The sequence below is a fragment of the Chelonia mydas genome, chromosome 2 (assembly GCF_015237465.2).
Source record: "Chelonia mydas isolate rCheMyd1 chromosome 2, rCheMyd1.pri.v2, whole genome shotgun sequence".
Classification (NCBI taxonomy): domain Eukaryota; kingdom Metazoa; phylum Chordata; order Testudines; family Cheloniidae; genus Chelonia; species Chelonia mydas.
In genome coordinates, this window is record NC_057850.1 from 110,120,343 (window position 1) to 110,146,576 (window position 26,234).

Here is a 26,234-nt window from a genome sequence, read left to right on the forward strand (position 1 = left end):
AAAAAGCTCACTCCTTGTTCCAGATGGAATCCCAAGTACAGTAATACAGTGGACGTGGCCGTAGCAGCGTATTTGATGGGAAAAGCATTTGCACTTCTGCAGAAAATACAGATTTAAAAAAAAAAAAAAAAAGTCTGCTCTCATTTTGGTCTTAAACTTCCATGCCTGTCAGGTGGAGTGATGTAAGTAAACTGAGGATACAATGCAGTGTTCAGTCACCAACAAGTCACCTTTCAGGAAGATGCCTTGTCACTGCGTAACTCCTGCTAAACAGAAGAAATGCCAACCGTGCAGCATGGACTGATGCTGTTACGCTGGGCATTTCACCTGGATTCCTCCGCAATCTGCTGTAGCTGCAGCTCATGAGAAATATGGCAGTTCCACTGAATACTGTTTCAGATCAGAGCGGAACTGCGGTGTCTTCTGCTAGACTGTCAGGCAAATGGAATAATACCTCAAGCGCCTTCCACATCTTGTCTCAGTGCAGAGCAAATCCTGAAAAAAACTTCCTGGGAGTTCAGTGGGATCTTATCTCCAGCCACATGGTAGTCTGTAATATTATGACCATACCCAGAGCCAGAACTCTACTGTAAACTAGAAAACCATTGAGCAGGGCCAGTTCAGTCTGGCTGCCTGACTTGCAGGTGAACCGGGGGTTGCGGCATGGCCCTGACACACCAGGGACAGGTTATATTGCTACAGTGGCATTTCCTGTGTTCGCTCCTCCACCAGCGGCTCAGTGTTGCCTGAGAAGTCTGCAGTGATAGCAACAGCTGGATGCCTATCCCCTTATCTCAGCCTCTTATTCCTCCTCTTTAACAAGAAACCCAAATCCACCCCTTCCTTAGTGCCTCCCACCAACACACAAGCTCTGAATACTCTGATCTCCGTCCTACTGCTTCCTCAGCCCTCCCATCTGACTCAACCTCAGACAACAAGGCAGAGAAGCCAGGACATGTGGGCAGCTGTGGGAGGTCACGTTCTGAATCCCGGAGCTTGCAGCTGTTTGAAGCAGCCATGTCTCTGGGCCATTTCATAATGCAATGTGCACATACAAATGCCAAGACCTTTGTTTTCTTCTTTCAAGCCATGTGTGAGAGTGAATTGAATAATGTGCACCCCTTTGTGATTTCAGGGAAAAAACCCTGCAGCAATACGTGCTAGGCGGATACCTGCTCTGCTGTTCCTGCACTGTGCTGATAATGTTGAACATTAGGTTCTCACTGCTGGTGAACTCTTGGCTGAGGAAGTGCATTGTACTTCCCCACTAACTTTATTTTGCAATATCCTGCAATCAAGCCACGGAGAACTGGTCACTGGCAGATCATATTTACATAGATGCCTCTGTCTGAGATAAATCATCTTCTCCCAGAGTGTATTGGGGTTATTATTTTCTTTTGACAAGTCCAGGTAAGTATATCCTGTGCGTGTGATGGGGATGCAGGAATCACCTTTATTTTTAGGCTATCGTGAAACCACTAAACAGTGCTAGGTAATAACTTCAAAGACCTATTGCCTCAAATAGAAATGAGGAAAAAGGGCAACAGTCAGTACTTTGGCTCCTGTGGGAATGGCTGAGGGTTTTCTTTCTTTTTAATGCCCTCCATCCTGTAACAGACATTCACTATTCCCCAAATGCTCACTCGTAAGTCACACGGGTGACCTCAGATGAGACTGAAACGCTTCCACTCTTCTCGGATACAGCCCAATCTTGGCAGGTGCTGACCAGCCTCAGTTCCTTAATGAAATCGATAGGCATCATTCTGTTGTAATTTACATGGGCTTTATACTAACGTAACTTCACTGAGTTACATGGGGTTGCAGCCGATTTACACCAGGGTGAGTGGGATGAGAAAGAGGTCCAAGAGGAGCTGAGCGCGCTCTGCACATAACTGGACACATAATATACACCTGTTAAAGCAACCTCAATCTGATGCTGGTCTGAAATCAGCGGAGGGGATGGGTATTGTATTACCAGGGCACTCCGGGGAAGAATGGGAGGAAGGGTGAGTGGTTGTGCATGCAAGTGAACTCTTGCAAAGGATACCGTTGTCATAGAAAACATAGGCCTCCCTGCACAAACTTTCAAAAGGAAAACAACATTTGATATTATTCCACAGTCATGATCCAGAGCACTGCAACTTACAGTCATGTTACTTCAGCATTTTGGCCCCTTTATATTGAGTGTAGCAATATATTTTCTCATAAGGGATGGCATCACAGACATTTGTTCCCAGCTTGTTAGGTTTATACTGAATCAGGGCTGGGTGCTGCAAGGGGCTGAACCCTCTGGTCCTGACCCGGCAAAGCACTTCAGCCTGTGCTTGACTTTAATGAAGCATCTGCATAATCTCGCTGGTTTCAAAGTGCATACTCAGTTAAAGTTAAGCACAGGCCGAAGTCCTTTGCTGGATCAGGGCTAGAGTGATCACCCCCTTGCAGTGCTGAGCTGTAAGTGGCCATTTTAACAGTTAAAAGCATGCCAATATAAAAAAGCCTCGGGGTTTTTGCCTATTGCCTTGGTTCTAAATATGGCAGATAATTCTGAGCCATCCACAACAATACAGTAGTATATTATTGTTACACCAGGCCCACATTTTGCTACACCAGAACCGAGAAAAGATTATTCTCAATATGATTGAAGAGCAGGCCCTTACATGCCCAATCTGCCCTTTAAAAATCTCATACGTACAGAATAATACATATCCGATGGATACCTTATTGGAATCCAGACCTTTCACCTGATTCACTGCTGCCTTACAGTTGTGTGAACTGGAGGGCAAACACAGCTATTCTGATTTGAGTGTGTTCGACACGCCTTTACGATCACTAGGCACAGGTATAAATGACTACACAAGGTCAAGGTGGTGCCTTTTGCTCGTTATTTACCAATATTATTGTTACTTAAGGTTTGTGGAGTCATAATTAGGTTTGGAAAACAAAAAATTGATTGAGTGAAACCAGCCGTCAGTAAGTAATGCTGTTCTTGTTCTTGTCAACCAAAATGGTGATGATCAACCAGTCACAAACTCCTCCATGGAAAGTGAATTTCTTTGTACTCGGAAAGTGGGCAGGTCCTGAGAGCAGTCCTCCTCCCTCACTGTCCTTCTAAGGTGCTCCTAAACTGACAAGTGTTTGGACTAAAAGTGCTTTAACGTGGCTGCAGGCCTTTTGGAGACTTCACCCAGCACAGTCATTGCCAGAATAACACCAAGTGCCTCAGCTTTCTTTGGAGTCAGGTGACAGATACTTGCAAGGATGCGGGGTGACTGAAGACAGAATGGATGCATTACCAGCTGGGCTTGGACAAATATGGTGAATCCACATGCCAGGAAGTCATAAACATAGATGCCAGCTCTTGGTATGATTCCCACCAGGGGTATTTTCTATTATCGAAGCTTGTGCCGGCAGATCTGATGATGCAGCAGAACCCATCACATGTAAGTACAATTTCCATTTTGCTTCTTCCCCCCTTATTTTCATTTATTTCTTTAATTTAATTATTTTAAAAAGGCAGTTCAGAAGATTTACATTGTACGTAACAGGAAGTGAATAATACCAGCACTTACGGTCCTTTTTAGTTAGGTTTTAAAGATGGCATAGTAGTCAAGTAGAATGGAACTGCTACGGCCTATGAAACCTAAAAGAGAAAGGATGAATGAAAAATGCAATACTTTGCAACAAGCTTGTTCTCACATAAGTATTATATGTCATCAAATAGGTGGCATTATTTAATGGTTTAGAGCAATGGCATTGGACACCAGGATTCTTGGGCTCTGTTTTCAGCTCAGCTATTGACTCACTATGTGATCTTGGAAAAGTAATTTAAACCTCCTTATTCCTCAATTTATCCATCTGAAAAAATGGGTTTAGCAACATTAACACTTACCAAACTCACCGAGTTGTTGTAAGGGCCTGATCCAAAGCCCACAGAAGTCAATTAGCGTTTTTGGATCAGAACTTTAGGACCTGTTTACGCACCAATTATTCCAGAATAGCTATTCCAGAATAACTCCTCAGTGTGGACACTCTTATTTCAGAATAAAAGTGTCAACACGTAGTTATTCCAGAATACGAGTGTCGACACATAGCTATTCCAAAATAACTATTCCACTTCAAATTCAAGGCCTACCTTACTCCAGAATAATTTTCATGTGCAGGCAAGCCCTCAGATCTTCAAATAATAGACTTGACATAAATTCAAAGTATTATTAAGGCTATATTTTAGTCACTGGTATTTTTAGTAAAAGTCATGGACAGGTCACGGGCAGTAAACAAAAATTCACGGCCCGTGACCTATCCATGACTTGGAGCTTGTCTACACTTACATTTTATAGTGCTCTAACTTACTGGCTCAGGGGGGTGAAAAATCACCCCCCTGAGCGCAGCAAGTCTGAGTGCTTTAAAGTGCTAATGTAGACAGGCTCCGAGCACTGGGAGCCACGCTTCCAGCGCTCGGAGCTAATCCCCTCATGAGCTAATCCACACTTGCACTTCAAAGTGCTACTGCGGGAGTGTTCCCGCGGCAGTGCTTTGAAGTTTCCAGTGTAGACATACCCTTGTACTATATACCCCTGACTAAATCTTGGGGGCGGGAGAGGGCCGTGGGTGCTGGGGGCGGGTGGCCCGGGACCCCTGCCGGTGCTGGTGGGGAGACAGTTGGAGAGGCTGGCAGGCTCCCTGTCCGGCTTTGTGCCTCCCTAGAAGTGGCAACATCCTCCTTCCTCAGCTCCTAGGCAGAAGTGTGGCCAGGCAGCTCTGCACACTGCCTCTGCCTCGAGTGCCGGCTCTGCAGCTCCAATTGGCTGGGAACCGTGGCCAATGGGAGCTGCGGGAGGTGTCTGCAGGCAGAGGCAGCATGCAGAGCTGCCTGGCCACCCCTCTTCCTAAGAGCTGAGGGATGTCGCTGCTTCTGGGGAGCTCCTTCCCCTCCCCCCGAGGTAAGTGCCCCTCAGAGCCCTCACCCCCTCCCGTGCCCCAACCCCCAGTCCTGAGCCCAAACCCAACACCCAAACTCCTGCTGCTGCTGGGGGCGCAGTTGCCTGAGACTGCCCCAGCAGTGGCCTGAGCAGCTCGGGCAGCCCCTGGGCCAGCTGCACCGGCCACGGCAGAAGTCCTGGAAAGTCATGAAATCCGTGAGTTCCATGACAAACTCACTGCCTTAATTATTATTCATTAATGTTTAAGTTTAAAGAGACATTTGAAGTTAAATTTGCAGCTTCTCTGCAGAGGCTGTTTTGAAGTGTGTCCAGAGGCTTTTGTTTCCAGCCATGTATGTTTGTTTTGTAAGTGTTGGTCTTTGACTCTATCATCAACTAAAGTATCCATTCCTCTAGAACAGCAAAACTCATATCCTTTACCAAGCACATATGTCATTATCTTAATGACAAAAATAGATTGTTACCCTGCTAATGATTTTATAATGGTGACTTATCTGAGTTTAAGAGAATTATTCGCTTTCATGTAAGTATGTTTCATTTATGTGGATATTTTTTGGTTAGACTAACAGCTCAGCAACCCTGTTGAACTTTAAATGAATCTTTCTCCAGGTTCAAGTATGCTGGGCTTAGCTTTCAGTGAGCCCAGGGCCAGATTTGACTGAATCAGAACCAACTTATGGATTCAAATGGAAATCAGACAAAATTCAAGAGACTTCAGATGAACGGTCTCCTCAAGATTTGGAAACAAAAGCAAAATTCTGGCTGCAAACCCACAGGAACCAAACTGAAAGAAAGCTCACGCAGACACGCCTGCAAACCAAAATTGCTAAGTTTTGCAGTGCTTCAGTGAGCTGCTGCTCACTGCCATTGTAGTTCTGTAGCGTAAAAACTTACTACAGAGATGGAAGGGGTTTTTCCACCGCTGTAGTAAATCCACCACCTCAAGAAGCAGTAGCTGGATAGTATAATCCTTCTGCTGATCTAGCTGTGTCTACACTGCGGGTTAGAAATTTTTCACAAACCTGAGCAATGTACCTAGGTGAACCTAAGTTTTAGGAGTAGATCAAGCCACATGCTTCTAGACTTAATGCCTGATCTGGTGAGTTGTTGAGCGCTCAATGGAAGCTGACAGCGCTTAGCACCTGTTAGAACCGTAACCAGTTATAGGTATCTCACATCTGGAGGCTGAATTTAGCAGGACAAACTCAACCCTCGTGTAAATCCATTGAGAGGTCAAAAGATTAGGTCAGAGATGATTATGACCGTTGTGTGCAAGTACTAAACTAGAACTGGCCTAAGATCTCATGACTCAAAGGCAGCTGCTTGTCTCTTGCAAATGACTGCCCTGCACCTTTAAGCGGGGGGTTGTTTGGCTGGCTGGCTGAGTGAAGGGAACAGTGCTTTATGGCTGCTGGTGTCAGCGTGGTTGCTGACTCATACCCTGCGAATGCAGGGTTTCAAAGGGGAAGCTCAGCTCCTGAAGCCTTCCTTTTTACACAGACCAAGGCTGAAGCGACCCACCCTCCCTCCCTTTTAAGTGGTAAAATACCAGGTTTGGTCAACACCTGTGGTGGGCATTACTCTAGCTGCTCCTTTTTTAGGGGGCTGGGAAGGAATATTTCCCTTACCACCATATTGGCTTGGGTGCAGTTGGGGGTTTTTCCTCCTTCCCCACAGCAGGTTTCAGGAAGGGGTCTGTTCATGCATGGCATGACGGGAGATAGGCTATATGTCACAACTCATTATTTAAGTGTATGGTGGATGTCCAGTGCAGGTACTCCATAAGGAAGGTATACAGTGACCAGATAAAAGGCTTGGAAAATAACTTAAAAAGAGGTGTTCATTAAAGGAACGAATGGGAGGTGGTTGGGGACTCCTATGATTAGTACGGCAGGGAACCAATGCCCTATTTTAGCCCACCTTAGCCCTCCTACAAAGGGGTGTGTGAATGGTAAGGTCCCAGCAACGGATTTACTGGACGGACCTGGATGGAAAAAGACGGGGAGCTGGTAAAAGCCCCCTGGGTAATTATGGAATAAACATGGGGTTACCTGCACTGTACACTGTTATCTACCACGTAGTCTCAGACATCTAATAAGAAAGTTGCGGCCTGATTAAACCCATATCAAATGTCTCCTGTCCTTCTTTTGGCATAACCAGACAACATACACGTACATTCTTATTTGTTATTATTTGACTCCTTTTTCCACGTCTTCAAATATGACAGTTAATGTGGTGCTAGCTGGTGGATCACTTCTACAAATGAATATGTTCATAAACTATGCAACACTTTTAACATGATTTTAATGTATTGTGACAAAGTTCCTGCTCTACCTTGGTGGGTCTTGCGCTTATTGGTGGATTTGCTCGCCTTGGAGCTTCACGGCAGCCCTCAGCTTGGCCGTTTTTCTGAATTCATAGTCCAGGTCGACTCCTCCTGTGTCTGACCAGGAGTTGGGAGGATTTGGGGGGAACCCGGGCCCGCCCTCTACTCCGGGTTCCAGCCCAGGGCCCTGTGCAATGCAGCTGTCTAGAGTGTCTCCTAGAACAGCTGTGCGACAGCTACAACTCCCTGGGCTACTTCCCCATGGCCTCCTCCCAACACCCTCTTTATCCTCACCATAGGACCTTCCTCCTGGTGTCTGATAATGTTTGTACACCTCAGTCCTCCAACAGTCCGCGTTCTCACTCTCAGCTCCTAGTGCCTCTTGCTCCCAGCTCCTTACATGCACACCACAAATGGAAGTGAGCTCCTTTTTAAAACCCAGGTGCCCTGATTAGCCTGCCTTAATTGATTCTAGCACCTTCTTGATTGGCTGCAGGTGTTCTAATCAGCCTGTCTTAATTGTCTCCAGAAGATTCCTGATTGTTCTGGAACCTTCCCTGTTACCTTACCCAGGGAAAAGGGACCTACTTAGCCTGGGGCTAATATATCTGCCTTCTATTACTCTCCTGTAGCCATCTGGCCCGATCTTGTCACAGTATATAAATGTAAATAAAGATCTACATAATGCAAAATTAATTCAGCCATATGCTTTTCCAGGGCATTCCAAAAGTAATAATTGACAGAGACTTGCTTGAGACCTCTCTTTCTTGAAATGAATTCCTACAATTGTTATCTGAAAAAGAATCTATGAAAAATCAATGTAATTTAATTTAGTGTAGGACTTTATGAACCACAGAGAGCTTGATTTTCAGAGGTGCTGAGCTCCTGCAGCTCTCACTGACTTCAGCTGGAATTCTAGGGATTTAACACCTCTGAAAATTACAGAATAGAAGCAGCATGGACAATGGTAAGGCAATGTGCCTCAGCCCTGAATTGTTAGGGATGAGCGTGTTAGTTCAGGCTCCTGGCTCATTCAGTCCTGGGCTTTTCTGTCCACACGGCCTACAAGGATATGAACTGGTGCCAGTTATAATGCTGAGTTTGAGATTTTCTCCTAAATTGCCTATGGAAAGAACTGAAACACAGGGATTAATAATAGAATAACCTGAGTATTCTATACGATTTGTGTTCACATTGCAGTGCATTAGCATCCTACAGTGTATGAGCTCTGAAACTGGAAATGCTGTTATACCCTTTCTGCTTTCCTTTTCCTTCTGGACACCAACACCATTTATTTTAGATACCAGAACAGTGAAATGCAAAATGACCAGCATGCTACACAAGCAAAATAAAAAAAGAGATTAAATATTGTTACAGAGATGACGCACAACTGCATACAAACCTGTAATCTTGACGGGCATATCTCCTGAGTGGTGGGTTGATTGTGAATGCTGTTTGCGTGTGGCTACGTATTTGGTGTGTGCATGTTTGGGAAAAGAGGATGTCTATATGTTTTGGAAATCAGCACTATCAATTGTTAATCTTAAAATAAACGAACAGAAAAGTCTCATCCAACCTTGTTAGATGCTTGCTTAATTCATGAACCTCCATTTCAGTGCTTTTAAATTCGTTGAGCTCTTTTCGAATGGCTGCCTGCAAATGACAAAGAAACAAGTAAATATGCAAATAAAAGATCAAAATAAGCTCACTTTTTATTCAAAATGGTATATTTGATTAACAAACATGAAAGAGGCCATAAACGATGTTCTCGCAGGTAGAAGAGAAAGCATATACAAGGCTCTTTAAAATATTTCTTAAAAAAAGAGAGATAAACCCGATCTAAAAATCACAGGAAGGCAAGAGCAGAAGAATGTTTCAGTGAGCTGTATCTATTAGAAGGAGAGGTTCTTTGTAAACAATGCTGACATAGGTCCTAGTTCTGGTCCCTCAAATAAATACCCCACAATGGGTGCACATATATGTTGCAAAAGCAAAATTAACAAAAAGCCGTATGGAACAGACGAATGGCTGCCAGACTTGGACTATGCCTGACCATAAGGGACAGAGCACCAGAGCTGAGTGCCTTTCACCTAGAATGCCCTGCTGCTTATCCCTATTAAGTCAACCTCTGGGAGAGACAGCAAGACCATTCCAGTCAAACAGAACTGCTGCAGCAGGGCATATAAATAAGAGATGCCAGCAGGGCCGTCCCTAGCCATTTTGGTGCCCTATGCAGCCCCCCACCCCACGGGGGGGCTGTGTGGGGCCCCAGGCCTCCACGATAGGGGGGCTGGCCCCAGGCCTCTGCAGGGGGGGAGGAGCTTGGGGGGCAGAGGGGAAACCGCCCCCCAGCACTCACCGGTGGAGCGGAGTGGGCTGGGGCTGGGTTGCTCCACTTCCTGCCACCCGGTTAGAGTGGGGTAGGCCAGCCCCCACACTCACGAGACAGCGGGAAAAGGAGTGACCCGGCCCCAGCCCACTCCACTCTGCTCTCCTGGCTCCCAGCCTTGGAGCTCGGGGGGGTAGGGGAAATCGCCCCCCAGCACTCACCGGTGGCGCGGAGTGGGCTGGGGCCAGGTTGCTCCACTTACTGCCGCTGCCAAGTGTGGGCCCGACCGCTGCTGGAGTCCTCAGGGGAGTGGGGGTGGGGGTGGGGCTGGGGTGGAGCAAGGGCTTTGGGGAAGGGGTGGAGTGGGGGCAGGGCTGGGGCAGAGCAGGGCGGGGGCCATGTGGAAGAGGTGGAGCAGGGGCTGGAACAGCACGCAGCTGCGTAGGGCACCCCAAATTTCCTGGTGCCCTACGCAGCTGCGTACTTTGCGTTTGGATAGGAATGGCCCTGGATGCCAGAACGCTGAATTGCAGCACCCACAGCAGACTGGAAGCCAGTGCAGGGCAAAAAGCATGAGTGCCAATTGCTCACATTGGCCTGTTGCTTAACAGGCAGATGGCCACATTCTGCACTAGCAGAAAATTCAGAGTGATCTGCAAGGGTGGTCCCACGTAGAGCACATAGCAGTTTCCAGAGTAGAAGTGCCAAAGGCATCGGCAACTGCGGCACATGGAAACATTTTCAAAAGTTCCTAAATCCCACTGACTTTCAATGACGCTTGATGATCCTGGAGCCCAACACATCTTACAGTTTGGATTGCTTCATTATTTATTTAAAACAATATTCTTTCTGCAAAAAGAACTTCTAGCAGGAGATAGCACTAAGCAAAGTACAGAAATAGCACCAAATCCTAAAATAGCTAGAGTAACTGGATAGTATTTCACCCAAATCACTAAAGTCTCAATCCTGAAATTTCCGTGGATCAGGACTGGGCCCAGATTGAAGAATGTCTAGCCTCCAAGCAGTCTCATAGACATTAAGGTCAGAAGGGACCATTACGATCATCTAGTCCGACCTCCCGCACAACGCAGGCCACAGAATCTCACCCACCCACTCCTGCGATAAACCTCTCAACTACGTCTGAGCTATTTAAGTCCTCAAATCATGGTTTAAAGACTTCAAGGAGCAGAGAATCCTCCAGCAAGTGACCCGTGCCCCATGCTACAGAGGAAGGCGAAAAACCTCCAGGGCCTCTTCCAATCTGCCATGGAGGAAAATTCCTTCCCGACCCCAAATATGGTGATCAGCAGAACCCTGAGCATATGGGCAAGATTCACCAGCCAAATACCCAGGAAAGAATTCTCTGTAGTAACTCAGATCCCACCCCATCTAACATCCCGTCGGGCCTATTTACCATGAATATTTAAAAATCAATTAAATGCCAAAATCATGTTATCCCATCATACCATCTCCTCCATGAACAGATCAAGTTTAATCTTCAAGTCAGATAGGTCTTTTGCCCCCACTGCTTCCCTTGGAAGGCTATTCCAAAACTTCAGTCCTCTGATGGTTAGAAACCTTCGTCTAATTTCAAGTCTAAACTTCTCGATGACCAGTTTATATCCATTTGTTCTTGTGTCCACATTGATACTGAGCTTAAATAATTCTTCTCCCCCTCCGGTATTTATCCCTCTGATATATTTATAGAGAGCTGCTGATGGTTTAGCCCAAGATCGAAAAACCTTGAACTTTGACTTTTTTTTCCCATTGGTCTTATCAGTTTATGCTTCTACCTTACTGCCTGATTATGAAACCTTTTACTCATGTGAGTAATGCCACCGGTAAGTGCTACTCATGGGAGGAAGGGCTATCTCTAAGGAAATCTGCACTGGTATAACCCCCTAATACAGATAAATTACATCAGTGCAAAACAGGATATGTGCCAGTGTGATTTATCCAAGAGCAAACTGCCTTCATCCGGACTAGAACCAACGCTAGGCATAAACAGACTAAGGCTATGTCTACACTAGCGCTTTCGTCATTAAAACTTGTCGCTCAGGGGTGTGAAAAAACCCACCCCCCGAACGACAACAGTTTTAAGGAGGAAAAGTGCCAGTGTGGACAGCGCTTCGTCGGCAGGAGCCATGCTTCCAGCAACAACGCTACCACCCCTCATTTATTTTGTCGCCGGGATAGCTCTCTCCCGGCGACAAAGAGCGGCTACACAGTACACATTACAATGGTACGGCTGCAGTGACACAGCCATGCCGTTGTAAGGTGCGCAGTGTAGACATAGCCTAACAATTGCTTAGGGCCCCGCGCAGCTTAAGGGGCCCCCAAAATATTCCTGCTGAGGGTCTCCAATGGGCTACCACTGCCTCTGATCTAGACAAGCCCTAAGCCCGACTCTTTGCATGGGCTACAGAACTGGGCCCGTTGTGCTCTTCAAATACAGCTTTGTTGTTTTATTTACTTCGGAAATGACTGTCAGGCTGTGCCTTATCTATCACTGAAAAGACTGACTGTTTATGCAGCAGCTCAAGGGCCTGCCCTCAGCAGACTGATTTGCGACCTAAGTGACTGTGAAGGGCCACACAGGCCGCTGACTCCCACAAGGTCTGAAATCTATTACCCCATGCATTCCTGATCTATTGGTGAGATTTTAACATGCCCTTTTTATTCCTCAGACCATTACAGTTGGTAAAGATGAAGTCAGACTGAACACAATTCCGCACATCCAGAACACGGAGAGCAAGATTAACTTGACAAACAGAAAATCCACTAGAAAAATATATTTTTGCAATAAATCTTCACCCTGGCCTGTGAAGACAGAGAGTTACTGAATAGTAGCTGTGGAGGGGAATAGTCTTCAATAGGGGAGTTTTGGTTTTGTCAGAGCTGGTTTCAAATTGTTTTTCTATTTTTTGTTTAAATGGTGCAAATGGTGATGTGGAAAAGCAGGCATTGCAGATGCCAGCAATCAGGATATTTTCCACAGAACCTGACCTGAAGAAGGAAAAATAGATTAGTGCACTTTTTTTGCTCCCTTATACATGCAGAAGGAATGCCAAGCCTTGTTTCCTCTGTTTTGCTGGAGGTCTTGATCAGTGACCACAAGAACTCAGTGATACAGACTGGCTTTCTACATACACCATAAATAAGGGTCCCAGCTGCATTTTTCTCCCATATTTACTTTATTTTCCTTTACTTTCTTTTTAATACTGGTACTTAGCACTTTTATACTACTTTTCAGCCACAGATCTACAAACACTTTACAAAGCTGGACAGGCATTATTATCCCCATTTTATAGATGAGGAAAAATAAAGTACGGATTGGTTAAGTTACTTGACTAAGGGCTTGTCCATAAAGGAAAGTTATGTTAGTATAAGCCAAGATGTGAATTGAAACTGATATAGTTATCTCCACATAATGCCCAGGATGGACAGTCTTGTTCTGGAATAAGTAAGGCTTGTTTTGGTTTGGTTTTCATTGCTTTGGAAGGGATTAAAGTTAAACTGAAGAAAGCCACTCTTATACTAGAATCAGATTGTCCCCCTGGGTAGTTATACTGATATAACTATATTGGTTTAGCTATACTGGTGGTAACTGCTAACACATATCTGTGTAGACCAGCCTTAGTTGCACAGTAAGTTAGCTGTAGGGCCAGGAATAGAAATCAGGGCTCCCAGTCTTATTTCCTGTCCACTGGATTACACAGCCTGGTGGTAACATGCTGGGGTTGACACAGTTCCACATTTAAAAAAATGTAGACCCTGATTTTCATTACACTACGGACCCTTTAAATCACACTGGCAATGTAAAGGCCAAAGAGTGGATGTAACATTTCTCAGGCCCACAGTCTTGTCTGTCTTGAGAACTGCAATAAAAAGTTTAAATTTCTCTGTCTCACTTTGTGGACGCTATCACCTTGTCTCTGCTTGAGATAGACATTACACTCTACATAGTAGGACAAAGAAACATGCAGAAACAGCCTGAACTATGAATACAGTCCACCTTCTTTCTGCAACCTCAGTGTGATTTATAGAATGTCAGGGCATTAAGCCCTTTGCTGCTAGTTCCACCACAGACTCAACGTGGTGGTAGAATATCGGCATAACTGATGTGCCGAACTCCACTAACACTCAAAAGAAGGTGCACTTGATACAGAGAACTGCTTTTCTCAATATATATGACACACAAGACAATAATTAGGTGGTTAAAAAACCTTTGGGGAGCAGGAAAGAACATAACATAAGAACAGCCATACTGGGTCAGACCAATGGTCCATCTAGCCCAGTATCCTGTCTTTGACAGTGGCCAATGCCAGATTCTTCAAAGGGAATGAACAGAACAGGGCAATCTTCAGGTGATCCAAAATCATGTTCTATCCCTCCTGCCTTAAGATAAAGATACTGGGTAAAATTTCCAAAAGCAAACAGGACCGGCTCTAGGTTTTTTGCTGCCCCAAGCAAAAAATTTGCCGCCGCAAGCTTCGAGAGCGCAATTGCCCAAGCAAAAAAAAAAAACGGGTGGCCGGAACGCCGCCCCTGGACTTGTGCCACCCCAAGCAGGTGCTTGCTTTGCTGGTGCCCAGAGCCGGTCCTGAAAGCAAATGAGTCCCAATGGCTTTCTACTGGATAGGTGCTTTTGACAATTTTATCCATTGACATTTTGCACCCAAGGATTAATTAATTATGCGATTACAGCTTTGGTGAGTGCCACTGAGGTACTGGTTCATTAATTCTGTCTCCCGGTATCATGCGCAACCTTGCTTGTAGGAGCACCCCACCCATAAAGTGGTAGAATTACTCAGCGCAACCAACCGACACACATGCACAAATACAAGGGCAGTCAGCAAGGTCTCTTCCTCACAGGGCCTGCTTCCCCTCTAATGCTGATTTTACACCAGTGTAACTCCATTGATTTCACTGGGAATTAGTCCTGGTTTACTGGGATTGGCAAATGAGGCTCAACGTTTCCAACAAGAAAACAAAATAAATTAACATAAGCAGAAAAGGAACAGAAAACTCATCAGCTCCGAGTTCAACACAGCCCTGCAACCCTGGATGGTCAGTACCCTCCCAAAGGCATTTTACCCTCTACCTTCCAGCCAGCCGCTCTTAGCCCTTGTCTACATACAAAAGTCGTACTATTTTAACTATACAGGTATAGATAAAGCAGTACAATCCCTCTAGTGTTGATGCAGATATATGATGGGATAAAAGAGGTTACACCAGTATAGTTTATTCCTGTATAGGAAGGGGAATAAGTTATACTGATATAAAGCACCTTTGTATAGGTAGATCTGCATCCTCACGAGGGAATGTTCTGGCATAACTATATTAATTACAATCACATTCCTAACCAGCATAGCTATGCAGATACAAAATCTGTGGGTAGACCAGGCATTCTAGCCTTTCCCCTGTACACCTTTGGAAGGAGACTGAATTGAGGTTAGGCCCTTGTTCGCAGTGTCATGTCACACAAGCATTACAGAACCTTGTGATCAACACACAGCTCCTATCCCATCCTAAGCTCACTGGGCTTACTTTGTCGGCGGCTGAGAGTCGCGTCCAGGGTTTGTCCGCCCTCCTGTCATAGTCCTGAGCATCTGCCACTTCCACGTAGTCACTGAAGCGGATGAGGATCTTTTTCTCACGCAGCTCTTCCACTGTGGGCCTTTGGCTCAGCTGCAGGTACGGGGGAGAAAGGGCATCACAACTTAATTCCTCCCCACTCGCCAGTGCTATTCATTGAGTTATTTTACAGGCAGAATGATCATAGCAGGTCCCAATGGTAACACGGCCAGCTTCATTAGTTTTAATTATCTTCTGCATAGTCACTGGCTGGAAGACAAGCCACTGTTTTGCCTTCTGAATACCAGATATGAGGGTGCAAAAAGGCCCTAGAGTTGGAGTAGCTGGTTGCAGGAGGATCCCTCAGTGGCACAGAGTCGGCATAGCAACTTATATGCCATCCCCCCTACGGCTGGAGTAGGGGCAGTAGGTTGGGGAGGGAGTGGGGCTGGAACGTCCCTATGCTTCACTGATCCCTGGCTGCTGTTGATACCCAGCAGAAGTCAAGCTAATACCAGAGACTGGCCCAGTGCACAACAGGCATAGGAAGATCAGGAGAGCACAAAGGTGACTAGCCACCTTCACGCACCTCCTAGGGAGACCAGACGTCTGATATTATCGGCACTGTTGCAGTATAAGGGGCTTTGTCTGACATAGGTAACTATATTTCCCCCCCCCCCAAAAAAAAAAAGTGTCCCAATTTTTGACACTTGTTATTTGGTCACCCTAGCACCTCCCCACCCCCACGCCCACTCCTGGGTTGTGATGTGTGCTCTTCTGCTGTACCGGAGGCTGCAGGCTGAGGAAGTGAGCCTGTCCCTTTCCGAATTATGATCTAAAGGTGACAAAGCACCATTACTTACCATTGTAATACCTCAGGGAAAGGAAGGCAGGATGGCTTTTGCTCATTAAGCTTTTCACTTTATGCTTTAGTTTGATTTTTTGTCACAGCATATTGGATTTTTTTAAAGATTATATTGAGTACAAGCAAAAATGTTCAGGCACGTATTGCATCATGTCAAGAAACCATCTTCATTGTTCCAAAGCAATTTTTCTGAGTTCTGCAGAAATGTAGGCCAACCATGCTTAAAAACACAAATCAGAAATAATATGCCCATAGTCCACACATACTGTAGTCATGTACCCAAGGGCAGAATTTGGCTGTAAGGGATTTATTCTCTCTGAATGCACAGAATTGCCATTACTGTCAATTGGAATTATATGTACTTTTCTAAAGAAGAGACTATATATACATATTCAATGCAAACAGTTGCATTAATCCAACATTATAGCTGAACAGTTAAACTCACAGTATGTAAGAAACTGCAAAAATTAAAGTTCCAATAGCAATTTTAACTTGGCCATGTTGCCCAATGATAAGCTTTATGGCACAAAATACATTCTATATTACCTCAGACCTTAGTCCACCCTGTGTTTTGCTGCCCATTGGGCTACCCACATTTGCCATCCTTGCCTGTCAATGCCCTTCTCTCCAAATCTTCCCATTTCATGTTGAGGTGCTTGATGTTGTTCAGAACTGTTCGTTATTCGCAGTCTTCCTTTCTTTCTTCTTGCGTTTTCTGGCTTCCATTCAAGGTTGGTATTTGGTAAGTGTTCTTTTTCCATTCTCAGCACATGTCCCAGCCACTGATCTCTTCTTTTGTAGATTATCTGTGAGAGGGTGCCTTGTCCAGTAATTTTCCTGACTTCTTCATTCGTCTTCCTATCTCTATAGGTTATTCCCAATATTCTTCTCAGACATTTGTGATGAAATGCAACAAAATATGATGGAGGAGAACGTGCCGGAAGAATGGACCCTCGGTATCATAATCAAGTTACCAAAGAAAGGTGATCTAAATAATTGTTCAAATTGGAGGGGAGTAACACTTCTATCTGTCACAGGAAAAGTATTAGCAGCAGTCTTCCTGAACAGAATGAAAGGAAAGATGGATGCCATCCTACGTGAACAACAATCTGGATGTAGACAAGGGATATCGTGCACAGATGCTATTTTCTCCCTGAGACGGATTATTGAGACCACAGTTAAATTCCAAGGCAGTCTTGCCATCAATTTTGTGGACTTTCAAAAGGCATTCGACAGTGTAAATGGAGAAACAATGTGGAAAATTGTGAAACAATACGGAATTCCAACAAAATTAATCAACATTATGAAGGCATTCTACACCACCTCAAAATGCTACATTAAAATGGAAAATGGATTGAGTAAGCCATTCAACATTTTATATACGTAACATATAATGCTACCCAGTTAACTAGAAAAACAGAAATGGTAAATACTACACATGTGCAACATAGCTGAGCTAATAGTGCTGGGATAATCTTAATTTTTGCATTTCTTAATTTTGATTAAAAGTTTCAAATAAGCCGAAGGGCAACATCTTCAAAAATGCCTAAGTGACTTAGGAGCCTAAGCCCCATATTCAAAACTGACTGAGGCCCAGATCCTCAAAGGTATTTAGGCCGTCAACTGATACGAGTTAGGTGCCTAAATTTCTTTGAGGACCTGGGCTGCACATACCTCCCCGCCGAAATTCTAGTGACTTTCAATGAGCTTTAGGCTCCTAAGTGCCTAAATTGTTTTTGAAAATCACTTAGATGGTTTGAAAATTTACCCTTTGTGATTTCTGTGCAACTCCAATGGTGCACTAACAGTTTTTCCTTAATGTTACATTTCCTAAGCTTTTTAAAGAAACAAAGATTAAAAAAAGCCCATACTTAATGGTGATACCATTTCAATGGTGACAATTAGGCTTTGGTGTTCACACATCGCTGAGGTGAATGGGGCAAATTCCTATGTTTGCTGCTGCTACTGTATGGATGAAAATAATTTTCTGCAAGGCTGATTTAACAGGGAAGAAGCTGATTGCAGAATATTGCTGATGCAGCCAAAATTTCTTATTACAACAGAAAAAAGAAAGATTACTATTTGCAGAATATTGCTGATGCAGCTGAAATTGCAGAGATCCTAAAAGCAGCTGTTCTCTCTCACACCATGTTTTGATATGAAGTCAGAGTTTTATGGGAGGATTTTGTGGTGTGTATTTCACTAAAACAATTTCAATCACTTTTACGCAAACTGTACTAACAGTGGCCTGAGAACAGTAGCTACTGCCTATGCCCAATCCCACGCTCAGGAAAAACAGCAGACACTGAGCATGCTGGGTTGGGCGGGGAAAATGCACATTGTGATGTCAAAGCGGGGCTTTGTTAAACTCTGCTAATAACATTGCAAGCCATCTTGGTTTTTGAAAACAACAGTGCACCTCGGCTTGTACAATATTTTTCGCTACTTTTGTGAACTATTTGTTCCAGGCAATAATACAAAACTATCTTTGGGATATACAGTACTTTGTCAGTCAAGTGTATAAAGTACAACTGTCTCTGTGGTTCTCTCCACACTACAGAGATAACCAACAACCAATAAGGTTGGCTGAAACATGATTATGTTATAAACACACTCTCTCATTACTTAGCAGGGCAGAAAAAGCAAAACCACCACCTGCAAAACATGGTAAGGAGCCATTTATAGGCTATATCAGGGTTAATGCATGGTTCTCGAACATGTTTTTTTTCTGTCCTCAAAAGCAAGGAAAACAAAACATGTTTGGGCTGTAACTGTGGTTATTTTTATCTCGTAGATGGTCCTTCTCTCTGTGTATTACACCTCACATCAAATATAATTGTGAATTATGTGTTAGGGGTTCCGTGCATGTGAAAATAATAGAGAAACAAATGCTGTCAACTCTGTTAACATTACAACATTGCTGTTCAGGCAACTCTGCAGCAGGTTAAACATGATTATTTCTCCTCTAAATTTTTATCTAACCCGCAAATGAGCCACTAAGAAAATCCCCAAACCACCCCTACATTTAAATAATATCACGGCAGGAACGAAAAGCAAGGACATTCAAAGATAAGTTTGACACTCCATCTTTTATTTGAGTCAACGTGCCTCTTTTCCCTATGACATGAATTAAGGAAGTGTCAGTGTGTCTCTTCATTTCTGAGCTCTTGTCAGTTCATGACAGACCTTGGTCGTTATTTAAAAGTAGAGATTTTTTCTTTGGTATTTAATGCCCTATTTATATAGTAGGGGATGACATTTGATCAAAAGATGAAAGCGTGTCAACTAAATACAGTTTTTAAAAGATGGATTCAAAGGAAACACTGAAGTCAATTTTTACAGATTTTGACTGATAAATTACTGCAGTCCTTTTGGGGGGAGGGAAGGCTTTTTTTATACACTTGTTTTTCTTTCATAGCTCCTTGCCCTTTTAACCTGATTTAATATTTGGGCGGTGTTGCCATACTAAATTATTTGCTTATTTTCCCTGCAGCAGGCAGACACGAGGATGCCGTTTGATGCACCATGGCATACAGTGCCAAGCTAGTGCGTGGGTATATGGGTGGGTGGTGCTTCTCACATGTCAAGGAGGCACAGGTGCCAAGCGGCTTCCATGCCATGGAACTTTGAAGTTTATTTCATTACGGTGTGTTAGCTCAAAATTGCAACAAAGGCTTGAACAGCTTAGGAGTAGGGCTTGTACGTGCTATGGTCATACAAAGAATATTGATAATTATACATACACACATATATATAATTTTTATAATAAAAATCATATTTACACACACTAAATACTCAGTACGTTAAACCAAATAAGGATCTGATAATAATAAATAAAAGAAGAGACTACTACAAAGAACGTGTGTGCTTTAGATAGACTGCAATAAATAAGGCGGTTATTTACATAGTTAACATACTGATCTGTTAGCAATTCGTTTTCGTTCTATTTCGATTACGTCCTGTTATTTACAGTCTCTCTTAGGGCCCAATACTGCACAGGATGAGCACCTCTTGTACCCTGCTAAGCATCCTCAGCTCCCAGTGGGTGTGATTCTCCAAGGTGCAGAGAACCCTCAAATCCTACTGATCTCAGTGGCAGTTCAGGATGCTCAGTACGTTGCAGGGCTGGGTCCTTAAGCAGAAAAACAGCACATACCACTTCAGCGTTTGTTCTTGGCAAGGACATTCAGGTTATTTGCTTTGAGACCTTTGCTGGGAATTTAGTTTCTATCTCCTGAGCTGCAGTATCTTGGGTCAAAAGTACCTACTTAGTGGACAACTAGTAAAACGGATGACTGCCTCCTCATAATGGTCAGGTGGGATACATCACCATTATAAAAAAAGGGAAACTTGCTTCAAGCATTCAGTCAAGAGTCTGACACAACTGGTTGCTTAATGAAGGTGGTCTACTCATAAAGATGGAGAAGAATTGTACCCAGTGGATGAAGCCCTGGCTTCATCAAGTCAATGAATGTTTTGCTACAGACTTTAATGAAGCTAAGCTCTCTCCCCGTGGGCTTAGGGATGCTTTGGGGCAGTGTTTTAGGACGGGAAGTTTCCTAAAAAAGCTGGTGTTCACTAGCACAGGTTTCACTGTCAATATCTGGAATGAGCATTTTTTAAGCAGAGGGAATTCTCGTTGCTCCCATCTGTGATGGCAATGAGATATGCATGTATCTTTTCCTCCTTCTGGGTGTATACAGGGGGGGCCTGTGTGTGAATACTGGGGAGTTGGGGAATGTAATCTCTTGGGCTGGATATTGATCTCACATTAGGGAAATCAGGAGGAACGCCCCTGAAGTCAATAGAGTTCCATCAGTGTAAATGAGATCAGAACCAGCCCTCTGTATGGAAGGGGGGAGGGGGCAGGGGAAGAAGGGGATTTCTTTCAGTGTTGTCAGGGACACTGGAGATAAAACAGCAGCTAATTGCAACCTTTGGTAACAACCCCGTTTGCAAGCTAAAACAAAATAAAGTGCTGTCTCCTCAGGTTGGCAAACCAAACCACCGATCCCCTGTACAGCAGAGAATAACATAGTGTTCAGCAATCTGTCCTGGGGATGTTACTGGGTATGCAACTAAATGCTGAACTTGCTCTGTATTTCTAGTGTAACAGCAGCTGAGGGCTTGGCTCTACAAGGAATTCATGGGGAAGTCAGTGCGAAATAGCAAGGATGTGAATTTAAAGTGCAATAGCTATTCTGCACTAGCTCCCCATGTGTACACTCTTACTCTGCACTAAGAGTGCCTTTGTGGGGTTTAGCTTAATCCACTTCCAAGGTGGATAAACCAATATCAACCAAGGAATTGTTAGTGCGGAGTAAGAGTGTTCACAGGGGAAGCTAGTGCAGAATAGCTCTTCTGTACTAGCTATTATGGGCTTTTCCCCACAGGCGACAAGCCCTAAGATGTTGCTGTAGCCCATCACTTAATCATTATCTCCTTAGGGTTCTATGGAAGTTCTAATGGGGTGTTTACTCTCACACTATCCACCCCAGTTTCCATGAAAATGCATGCACCGCTAACAGACGATAAATTCCTTGCAGCGTTTCCCGATGGCTCAGAACCTCTAAAGGAAGGTTACTCACCTGTAATCAGAACTCTTCAAGATGGACTCTGCAGGGTCACACACTTTGGATATACCAGTGGCACTGGTCATACTGGGGTAGCTTCTAGTAGCAGTGTCTGTTGGAGTGCCCCCTTCCTCGTGGCTCTGAATGGTTGGGGGGCAGGGCCATACCGTGGGTGCACGGTGTGCGAATCACCTCAGTTCTTTTCATTACCCCCCTCAGGTACAAAACTAAAATTAGGATTCTGGGGAAGACGGGGAAGTGGGCAGGGGAGTGCGACTGTGCAGAGTCCATCTTGAAGAACTCCTGTTACAGATGAGTAAACTTCGTTCTTCTTCAAGTGGTCTCTGCGCATCTGGGGAGTTTGTCAAGCAGCATTATGCTCTCTGGCTGGTGCGATGAGCTGGCTTGCTTAAAAAAGAGACTGTCATATGGCGTTACCAAATTGCGGACTTTACTTCTTCTTGCTCTTTGAACAGCAGCCACCGCCACCAACCTGGATGTATCTGGCAGGATGGGAACCTGCAGGATGCAACTGGTATAGCTTATCTGATTTTTTAAAAATTGTCTGTCCAGATGATGGATTAGCCAGGTATTTACTGCAGACACTAATAAACCATCTCGAGCTGGCAGGCTAATCTTACTCCTAGAAAGTGATCCCAGAACTCTGAAACCAGGCATGCCATTTCTAAATTTACAAAAGAGAGGGTTTAGAAAAACGGCAGGGCAAGGGGCACCCCTCTTGGACCCTGGTTTCTTTGCTGTCGTTAAGTCTGACACATCAGATCCTTAGTTAAAAAAAACAAGAAAAGAAAAGAATAATGTAAAACGAATTAAAATCTAATTGAAGGCTGCTGCACAGGGAATAATCCAAAGACCTGGCAAGGCTCCTGGTCCATCTGCTACCATGGTTGGAAGGAACGAAGGCAGTTTGTGTGCCAGACCCTGACATTTGGAGCTGCAAGGTTAACAGAAGATTCTGCTCATTCAAGATGCACTGTCAGTTAATTCCAAGAGTGGGAATGTGCAGAGGCCACCTGACGAAGAACATGTAGTTTTGGCCCTGTTTTCAGTAAGACGCTGCAGGGAAGGCTGAGGCATGACAGCTGGGCAATGTATTCACACTCTCCAGGGCCAAGAAAGCCCGCACAGTGATGAGCGCTATGTAAATAACTAGATGGAGATGTATGTATATAGAGAAATCCACAAGCTGGAATTAGTCTGCCAGGACAACACAGGCAAAAAACCAGTTTACAAAACCAAACTGAACTTTCTGTGGGTTAGGCTATCAGCATTTGAGCCATACAGGAAACAACTGTTGCATTTTAAGTTGCCATAGGAAAGAAGGAGGCGCAAACAATCTGTACAGACTCCCCAACAACCCCTGTGATGTTCATCTGCAGCCTCTGCTCTCTTCCCTCACCATCCTGAAACTCCTTGATGCTTCCTGCTGACACACTCTCTCTCCCTGTCTCTCCAGTGCTTCGCTTACTCTGAAGTTTTTGATCCATCTACAGTGCCCTCAGACCATTGATCCATTCTTAAGGACTTCCACACACTCCTCAGGAATGCGTTACTCTGTCCCTGATCTGGATCTAGGTCTGTGAGAGATTTATTTCAGGTTTTAGATTTACAGTAAATCTAAGTTGCTCTTTGAATAGCACTGAGGATTTCTGTGTAATGAAGCTTGTGAAATCATCAACGGCTCCTTTCCAATCCTTTCTGGGCTGAGAAGAGGTCTCCATTTGGATGTCTGTATTAAAAACGTAACCTTTAACAGTTTGCCCATGGGGTGAAATCTCATGTCCTTATAGTGCGTCATATTTCAATATATCATCATCATGCTGTTTCAAAAGGCCAGCCCTAGAAAATTTTCAAGGACACTGTCAGTGGTGCTCGCAGCCACACACATATTATGCACGGTGCATAGCACTGGCAGGAGTACCAGTTGGGCAGCAGGTTTGCCGAGAGGTATGGGGGGGGAAGGGGCAGTTTGTCTTCGGCCTCCCATTTAAGAGGGGGGCCCCCAAATCAAATGGTGTTGCAAGCTGGCATGTGAGGTCACAACACCATGCAGGTTTGGCTCAGTGGCTCCTGGATGGAGTGGCTGCTGGGCAAACCTGAGGGTGATTGTGACCCTGTATGCCAATTTGCAATGCCCAGAGCCAGGAACCGGGCTCAGCCCCGTGGGATAGGTGCCCAGCCATTGCAGGGTGAGCGTGGTTCACGTGAAGAATTTCTGGAGGTGCCCCTGGACACCGAAGAGGAACTGTTCCACTGAAGACAGGATGGTCTCACAAAACCAGATGGGTAACAATTTGTGTTGTTTAATGTTCTTACAGTTAAGAGACTTTAGAATGGAAACTACAGAAGCGTCTTTCCCTGTTGTTGTTAGACATACAATGCTACTTGAATAAAGCTCTGCATATATTTCTTCACTTCGAATTTGCTGTGTGTGCGTGCGTGTGCATTAAATACCACCTGGAAACAGGCAGGTATAGTGGAGTAAACATTTGGAAAGACCAGTTAGCTGTGTCCACGATCTCAGGTTTAACATTCCTTGCTAATTAGACTCCAGTACAGCTGGGCAGAGAGAACCTGCCATGGTACTCAAGATGCAGAGACATATCTGGGCCATATTCATGAAAGTGAGAGCTTGGGGAATAATTGGAATCTTTCTGAAATTCACCAGGTACTTGGCATTCCTAATTGTTATTTGTAAACTTTCAAACTTTATTCATTCCTTCTCTCTAGTGATTTCTGAGCATTTGTTCTCTACAGGGACACAGTACATTTGTAGATCACAGGAAAATCCAATATTAGTGAAGTACCATCATTCTTTCTGTATAATTACAGACAATTAGAAGCTGTCACTAGAACAATTAGTTTACAAATTGAAAACAGATAAACAACCTAAGCCATGTATCCACTTAGGGCTTGATCCCAGGAGCTTTCCATGCACAAAGCTCCCACTGAAATTCAGTGTGATTATAGTATGTGTAGAGCTCATGAGATCAGATCCTTATTTAGCAAAAGTCCAAAAAGGGCCAAAAGAAATGTGTCTAGATATGAGCATCAAAGAACCTAGTTTAATAGGAACGGAGGGTGTGCAGTACCAGGCTCAACTGTTGCTATTGTTTGCAAGTGTGAACAGGAACTGCCTGTCAAGTAACTGAAATCTTCAGGCTCACAGGTACAGTTGCAGTTATACAGTAGACCAGTGGTCACCAACTGGTTGATCGCGATCGACGGTCGATCCTCGAGGATCTCCCAATCGATCACGATCTCTGGTTGCACAGCGGGGCTGCCACTAAGACAGGCTCCCTGCCTGTCCTGCCCCATGGCGCTCCCGGAAGCAGCCAGCACATCCCTGGGGGCAGGGGGCGAAGGGGGTCTCCCTCCACATGCTGCTCCTGCTTGCAAGCACTGCCGCCGCAGTTCCCATTGGCCGGGAACGGGAAGCTGTGGCCAATGGAAGCTGCGGGGGTGGTGCTTGCAGAGAGGGGCAGCGTGCGGAGCCACATGCCACCCGTCCCTGCCCAGGATCCTCAGGGGCACATTGGCCCCTTCCGGGAGTAGCGTGGGGCCGGGGTAGGCAGGGAGACTGCCTTAGTAGCAGCCATGCTGCACCGCTGACCAGGAGCTGCCAGAGGTAAGTGCTGTCTGGTGGGAGGCTGCATCCCAAGCCCCAGCCCTGAGCCCCCTCCCAGAGCCAGCACCCCATACCCCCTCCTGCACCCCAACCCCCTACCCCAGGCTCAGCCCAGAGCCCCCTCCCACACTGCGAACCCCTCAGCTCCAGCCCAGAGCCCTCACCCCCTCCCAAACCCCTACCCCAGCCTGGTGAAAGTGATTGAGGGTGGGGGGGGGTGGAGTGAATGGGGCGGGACTTTGGGGAAGGGGCAGGGACTCGGGGAAGGGGCAGTGTAGATTCTGGGTTGTCCTTAAATTCAAAAAATGATCTTGGGCATAAAAAGGTTTGAGAACAATGCAGTAGACAGAACACTTTAGTCCTTGTAGCGGTGACCTCTTCAGTGCAAGTAGCTGCTCTTGCCTTCTGCATTTCCTGAAGGGCGGATGTGTAGCGGGGAACTGTACAGTGACAGGGCAAGTTGGTGTATGAAAGCCAGATTCTTTGGCAATTATTTGTGTGTGTATGTAATATTTCTATCTTGCAGGTCTGTTTAGCAAATAGCACTACCATTTGGACTGGATTCCTGTACATGTTTGCCAGTCTAAATACAACAAGAATGAAAGACTTGCAAAATGATATTTGCAATTTCTGTGCAGAGATTAACACAAGCTTTGCCTTGAAGTAGGTGCAATGTGAATTGATTCTTTTCCTCAAACATCGGTATAGCAGGATGGCAGTGAAAGTGTACTTAGCCTTGTTGTCAGGATTTTTTTTTTTAAACATTATAGCTCAGTGGGCCAAATCCTCATCTGTAAATTGGCATACCTCCATTGAAAAGATAGAGCTATGTTGATTTACACAGACTGAGACTCTGGGCCATTATTTCTAAGGGTGAAAGAAGCCAGGTTGGACAGAAGACAAACTGACCCAAAAATTAGCCTGGAATTAAAACTTTTTTTTTCACATTGCAACAAATATCCTGTTTATAGCCCT

General features: G+C 44.8%; 1 protein-coding gene across 11 annotated transcripts in view; it reads right to left on the reverse strand.

The window, feature by feature from the left end:
• Positions 1-26,234, reverse strand: part of PHACTR1 (phosphatase and actin regulator 1) — a 423,459-nt gene continuing 397,225 nt past the window's right edge. For all 11 annotated transcript variants that reach the window (XM_037893144.2, XM_037893141.2, XM_037893146.2 and 8 more), the window contains 3 exons: positions 15,146-15,286; positions 8,843-8,919; positions 1-3,640 (listed from right to left, as the gene is read on the reverse strand). In XM_037893144.2, coding sequence (XP_037749072.1) covers positions 3,625-3,640; positions 8,843-8,919; positions 15,146-15,286 — 234 coding nt within the window. In that variant the 3' untranslated portion in view covers positions 1-3,624. The remainder of the gene's footprint in view (positions 3,641-8,842; positions 8,920-15,145; positions 15,287-26,234) is intronic.